Source organism: Silene latifolia, chromosome Y, assembly GCF_048544455.1.
Source record: "Silene latifolia isolate original U9 population chromosome Y, ASM4854445v1, whole genome shotgun sequence".
Lineage (NCBI taxonomy): Eukaryota > Viridiplantae > Streptophyta > Magnoliopsida > Caryophyllales > Caryophyllaceae > Silene > Silene latifolia.
This window is the reverse complement of record NC_133538.1, coordinates 326,791,034-326,798,178: the sequence shown is the minus strand read 5'-3', so window position 1 is coordinate 326,798,178 and position 7,145 is coordinate 326,791,034. Positions and strand designations below refer to the sequence as shown.

Genomic DNA, 7,145 nt, shown 5'->3' with positions numbered 1-7,145 from the left:
TACCGAAATGGAAATAGGAATCGATTTCTATGGATTTCATTGTGGAGTTACCGAGAACTCAACAAGGTAATAACATGAGTTCGGTGATTGTCAATCGTCTAACAAAGTCGGCACATTTTATTCTAAGAAAAGATACTTGGAGTAAGATTCAACTAGCTCTTGGGTACAGGAAGCATGTGGTACGGTTACACGAGGTACCAAAGGATATTGTGTCAGATAGAGATACGAGATTTATATCACGATTTTGACAATAGTTCTAGGAATTGATGAGGACTACCTTAAAGATGAGTACGAAGTTTTATCCTGCGACAGATGGTCAAACTGAAAGGAACATCAAGACCTTAGAAGACATGTTGCGAGCTTGTGCGATGGAGTTTGGTGGTAGTTGGGAGGATAGATTTGATTTGATCTAGTTTTCATAACAACAACAGCTATCACACGAGTATTGGGATGGCATGTTTTGAGGCGTTGTACGGGATGAAGTGTAGGAGTCCAGTGTGTTGGGACGATAGCGCTAAAGCTGTGGTTTTAAGATAACAAATGGTACAAGATATGGTTAAAAAAGTACACTTGATTCGGCAAAAGATGAAAGGAACTCAAGATCGACAAAAGAGTGATGCGTATTTACATCGCAGGGATATTGAGTTTGAGGTGGGTGACAAGGTCCTCTTTAAAGTATCACTTATGCGCGGCATTATGAGGTTTGGAAAGAGAGGGAAGTTGAGTAAGAAATTCATAGGTACATATGAAATTTTGGATCGTGTAGGTGAAATAGCTTATCGGCTAACCTTACCACCATCTCTTGATCGGGTGCATAATGTTTTTCATGTGTCACAACTTCGAAAGTATGTGGGTGATCCATCTCATATGCTTAAGGTGGAGAATATTGAGCTGGAAGAAGGTCTCACTTATGCGGAGGTGCCGAAGGAGATATTGGACAGTAAGGTGCGTATGACAAGGAATGGTGAAACCGTCTTGCTAATGGTGTTATGGTCTAATCATAATGTTGAAGAAACTACTTGGGAGCTAGAAGAAGCAATGAGAGAGTGCTACCCACATCTTTTTGAGCAGGTATGTTTGGTTACGGGGTCGTAATCTTTGTCTTTTCAGGGGGTAGAAGATGATCGCATGTGTTTTGGGTAGTTTTGAGGTTGGTATGAGTGTGTTGGGTGTGTTGGGTAGTTTTGAGGTCGGTATGGTTGTGTTTCGGGTTATGTGATCATAGTTGGTTATGGTGGGGTACTTGATTAGTGTCTTTTGAGTTGCGTGGTTAGTAGGTTGGGTTTTGCATGTTTGTATAAGGTATGGTGTGAACTTCGGGGACGAAGTTCGTTTTTAAGGAGGTAAGACTGTAATACCACGGTTTTTTGGTTATAGCTTACTCAGTCGAGTAGGCCATAATTGACCGAGTAAGTCATCGAGTGCTTTTAGACGGACTACTGTTTTGGGTGCACTCGGTCGAATAGTGAAGAACTCGATCGAGTAGGGCGTACTCGACCGAGTACCCGGTCTCACGGGTTAAGTTCCACGGTTTTGGTTATAATAATTAGATAAGTATAAAAAGGTGGTTAGCAGTTCCTGTAACACCCCGGTCCAAACCTAGGGTCGGGAGCGGTCACTCACGGTAGCTTCCCAGACTGTGTACATGGACCACAGATCAACACTGGTCCTTTCCAGCGCATTTTGTCCTCACTCATGTACATTCCGGGAACCTTCCCAGGAGGTCATCCATCCTAAGACTACTCCCAGCCAAGCATGATTAAATGTAGAGTTCTTTTGCATGGATAACCAAAAAAAAAAATGAACTTTGTTGATATGAGTAGTACTTTTAATCCCTTTAAGCACTAGTCAAATTTTAAGCCTATAAGGACCTCTTCAAGGGAGTACCCCACCCGAATAACATCTTCGGTTCAGTGGAGTATTACAGTTTCTAATCATTTTATAATCACTTTCTCAAAATCTAAAAACCTCGTTCACTGCTTCTCTGATTATTCTAATCACTCTCAAGGCTAAGGTTATCCGATTTGGGGTTTTTGTATCTCATTCCGCGTAGTTTTAATCAGTAAGTCTTATACCTTTGTTAGTTTGTTATTATGGTTATAGTTATGCAAACCCTAATTGGGTGATTTGGGGGTTTTGGGGTAGATAATCATATGATGTGTAGTTGATTGATTGTGTGATATCATAATAGGTGAGAATTTCGTAGAGGAGGCATTCTAGCTTGCTTTTCTTTGCTTTTACGTGGGTATCTGATCAGGTAGGGTTTCCCTACTCAGTTGGTTGCATAATTGATTATAAGTTGGTAACTGTTATTGATTGTTGGTAATATGATTATGATTGTGGTTTGTGATTACAGTGGTTGTTGGATTGATTGTGGAGCCATTCTCGGGAGATAGTTCTGACACGGCTATCGCAACCTATCAAAATAAAACCTAACCGGCCTAAACTTATGCAGTAGTGGTAAGCAGGGTATCGTATCCACAGGGAGGCATTTGCTATCTACTTGTTATCTAGTCTGTCTACGGTCACAAATTGGGGGTTTTGATTGATTCGATTTAACTTTAAACTAATGACTTAAATTTAAAACAATAAAAGAAACAACAATTAAAACTAGCAAGAATAAAATAGAGTGTGATCAAATAGGGAGAAAGATGCTAGGATGTCAGTTCACCATGATATTACGCAAATCAGCTAAAGGTAAGGCCAGTCGGTTGAAAAGGTAAAAAATAACAAAAGTTTTCTCTCTCTAAAATCATTTTCTCTTTCTATAACCGCTTTTTTCTCTTTTTCCATGAAAACCTTTGTTTTTTCTCAATTTTCTTTTTGATTTCCTCTTTTTAATGGCGAGAACTCGAGCTCGGCTCGCTCACACAAAGGCAGCTATGGATTCCGGTTTGATTAAGGAAGTAACGAGCACTGTACTAGTGGAAAATGTGGCTGAATCGGTTGAGGATATACAAACCCAGCTTCCGCAGAAATCTGCTACGGTTAATGATCTTATACAAACCGCCATTAATGTCGATGGTAAAGCTTCTTCTCCTGCTTTATCTAGGCTTATGGATCAAAATCTACCTCTGTTAGACTTGTTAATGCCAAATCATCTATTGGTACCCCAATTCTGTGCTCTGTTTCTGCCTCTGTTATTCATTCAATTGATGTCCAACCTTCTATTGGTACAAATCCTGTTGTTGTTCCTAAACCTGATACTTCTGTTGATACTTCTGCAACACATACTTCTCCAAAAGTTGTAAATAATACTTCTACTATAGATACGATGGTTAATTCTCCGATTTTAGAGGAGAGAATTGTGGATAATGCGACTTCCTCTGTGATTAATGTCCATAATAGCACTGGTAATGGGGGGGAATTGGAAGATTGCCCTAAAAACACCATCCAAATTGGGAATGAATCTAGTTTTTTGTGAACAAAGTGCACATTCTACGGTTGTTGACATCGCTGAAGTTGATTATGCTGATGAGTTAAAACTTTGGGATAATACTTTGATGGGAAATGTGCTTGGAGGAAGACCTACTCTCAAAGTGGTCAAAGATTTTGTTAAGAAGAGTTGGGCTAACATAGCTACTCCCTCTATGAAATACTTTAAGCAAGGGTGGTTTGCTTTTAGGTTCACCTCAGCTTCTGAACTAAATGAGGTCTTGAGACAAGGGCCTTGGATGATGGGTCCTAACTCTTTAATTCTTAAATAATGAAGCCCTTCTTTTTCTATAGAAATGGAAAAGGTTGCGAAAGTTCCCATCTGGATTCTGTTTCCAGGCTTGGATCCCTACCTTTGGTCTGATGTTGTCTTGAGTAAACAGGCTAGCAAAGTGGGTAAACCTCTCTTTGCTGACTCTGCCACAACTGCAAAAACTAAGCTGTCTTTAGCTAGGGTTCTTGTGAAGGCTGATGTATCTCAAGATCTTCCTACCCGTTTAGATATTAATACTCTTCATCTGGGTCTTATTTCTCAAAGGATAATATATGAATGGTTGCCTTATTTCTGTAAATGTTGTGGTAAATTAGGGCATACCTTCTCTACTTGTAAACGAAATAAGGCTACTAAGGAGGCTCCTGCTACTAGCACAACTCATCTTGGTCCTGCTACACCTCTGAATACTTCTGTTTGTGAGGTTCTTGGCACCAATATTTTAACTTTGGGGATCTCACCCTGTGATGCTCCTAAAGAGGGGATCCCAACTACTGGAAACTCTTTTCAGCCTCTTTCTAAGGATATTTCTTCTCACAGTGAGTCTGCTGTTGAACTAGGTGGTACCTCAACCCAATCTGAGGAGGTTCATGATCTAGTGGAGAGGAATGTAGACTCATAATGCATTTTGCTAGGTCAGAGATCCTCTTCTTTGGTCATTAACTCTCCTCAGACTATGGTTGTAAAGCACTCAGGAAGTTCAACTAAGAAATCAGCAAAGAAGACTGAAAAAGGTAAATTTACTGATGTTGGCAAACTCTCTAGATCTAAAGTTGCTAAGTCAGGGAATACTATACCTATCATTGCTCCCTCTCCTGCTAAAGAACTAGGTGGTACCTCAAAAATTGTCAGTTGGTTCTGGACAACCCTGTGAGGATTGATGGCTCAGAATGCTCTTTGCTAGGTCAGGCATCCTTACTTGTTGTTTCTAGTCCATCTGACTGTCCATTTGAAATGCACTCAGCATGTTCTTCACCAGTGGCTATCTCTCAGGACTCTGTCCCTCCAGATATTAATTAGTCATGAAAATTGCTTCCTGGAATATTAGAGGGTTCAGTTGTCCTATTAAGCAAAGGGAGGTTAGAGACTTCCTTAGGGATAATAAAGTGGACATGTTAGCTATTCTTGAAACTAGGGTGAAAGCCCATAAATCTGGTCATATTATTAGAAATAATTTTAGTAATTGGAAGTTTATTTGTAACTATGATAAGCATTACAATGGAAGGATCTGGGTTGTCATCAACCCCCAAACTCTCTCTATTAGTGGTCAGGTTGTTCATGATCAGCTAATCTCTCTTAAAGCTCACCATTTTGAAATCTCTAAGGATTTCATGGTCAGTTTCATTTATGGTAGTAATGATGCTACTGGCAGACAAGGTTTATGGAATGCTCTTACAGCTGGGAGCACTTCTGAACCTTGGATTGCCCTTGGAGACCTAAATGTTGTGCGATGTCCCTCTGAGAAATTGAGTTCTACTCCTCCTGTTCTCCAAGAAATGACGGATTTTAATTCTTTTCTGGATGCCTGTTCTTTAGATGATCTTACTGGTAATGATGCTGAGATGACTTGGACTAATAAGCAATACCCTCTTTCTAGAGTATGGTCTAAACTAGATAGGGTTGTTGTGAATCCTTCATGGCTTACAACTTTCCCCTCTTCTTTTGCCCTTTTTCAAGAAGCTGGTATATTTGATCATTCTTTTGTTATTGCTTGTATTTCTGAGGACCAAAAAATTACTAAACGTTTTAGCTTTCTCAATAGCTGGACAACTCACAATGCGTTCCTCCCAACTGTTTAGGCTGCCTGGTCTTCCTAGAAGAAAGGAAGTCCTGTTTTTTGTTTCTTTGACAAGTTAAAAAATGTGAAGTATGCTTTGACTGCCTTTCATAGAGCTGGATTTAGGTACATTTCTGCTCGAATAAAGTCTGCTAAGCACTCTTTATCCCATTGCCAACAGTAGCTATTCCTTGATCCTTTTTCTGAGAGTCTAATTCAAGAGGAAAAGAAATTAATTGCTGGTTATAGCAATCTTAGGGGTATTGAACTTAAGATTCTGCATCAGAGGTCTAAGATTAAGCACCTTTAAGAAGTTGATAACTTTTCTAAATATCTCTCTGCCAAGATCTCTGAGAGAAGAACTCAGCAAGTTATTGCTGCCATCAGAACTTGTAATGGTGACCTTAGGTATGGTTTGGATAATGTTGGGGAGGCTTTCACAGACTAATATCAAAGTCTCATTGGAACAAAAAAGGACACCATTGCTCTTGACCCTCTTCTGAAGGAATCAATTTATATTCTTTTACCTGAGGACCAAACTGCTCTTATTTCTGAGGTCACCAGTAAGGAGATCAAGAATGATGTCTTTAGTATTGACTCTAACTCCAGTCCTGGGATAGATGGGTTTTCCTCAGGTTTTTTCATGGCTGCTTGGAGCATTGTTGGGAAGGATTTCTGTAAAGCAGTGCATAATTTCTTAAAGTCTGGGAAGATGGCCAAGCAAGCAAACACTACTCTACTTACTCTCATCCCTAAGAAACAGGTAGTTTCCTCAGTAAAGGATTTTCGACCTATTTCCTGCTGCACAGTTTTCTATAAAACTGTAAGTAAAATACTTGCTTATAAACTGCAAAAAGTTCTCCCTTCCCTTATTGGTGATGAACAAGCAGCTTTCATAAAAAGAAGGTCTATTTTTGAGAATATTATGCTCTCACAAACCCTTTTTAAGGGGTATAGCAAGAAAAACGTTTCTCCCAGATGCCTCATCAAAGTTGATATCCAAAAGGCTTTTAACTCATTGCAATGGGACTTTATTGCTAATATGCTTACTCTTTTTGGGTTTTCTGAGAAGTTTAGGTCTTGGATCATGGGGCATATTACAAATACCTGGTTTTCTTTGAAAATTAATGGGGGGCTCACTGGGGTTTTCCATGGACAGAGTGGAGTTAGACAAGGAGATCCACTTTCTCCTTATATTTTTGTCCTAAGTATGGAAATTCTGTCCTTATATCTCAGGAAAATGTGCTCACAACCTCAGGTCTCTTATCATCCTAAATGTAGCAAGTTAAACCTCACCCAACTCATTTTTGCTGATGATCTTATGATCTTTATTGGAGGAGATTGTCCTTCTGTTCAAGCTGTTAAGGAGGTTTTGACTCGCTTTGCCACTCACTCGGGGCTTTATGCTAATGCGAATAAAACTAGCATTTACTTTGGAGGGGTTTCTCCTGAAGTGAAGCAGCAAATCTTGGATGCTTCTGGTTTCACCTTGGGTTCATTTCCATTTAGATATCTAGGGGTTCCCCTGCACACTTCAAGGCTTTCTAATAACATGTTTGATCACTTGATCACCAGAGTTCATAAATCTGTTCACCACTGGTCTTCTCATCTTCTCTCTTTTGCTGGTAAAGCTCAGCTTATTAATTATGTTATCTTTGGCAT

General features: G+C 39.6%; 1 protein-coding gene across 1 annotated transcript; it reads left to right on the top strand.

The window, feature by feature from the left end:
- The first annotated feature begins 540 nt into the window (after positions 1-540).
- On the top strand, positions 541-2,371 carry LOC141631356 (uncharacterized). Its single transcript, XM_074444041.1, has 2 exons — positions 541-1,071; positions 2,357-2,371. Exons 1-2 carry the CDS (start codon positions 541-543, stop codon positions 2,369-2,371), a joined length of 546 nt encoding a protein of 181 aa, XP_074300142.1.
- Positions 2,372-7,145: the final 4,774 nt, after the last annotated feature.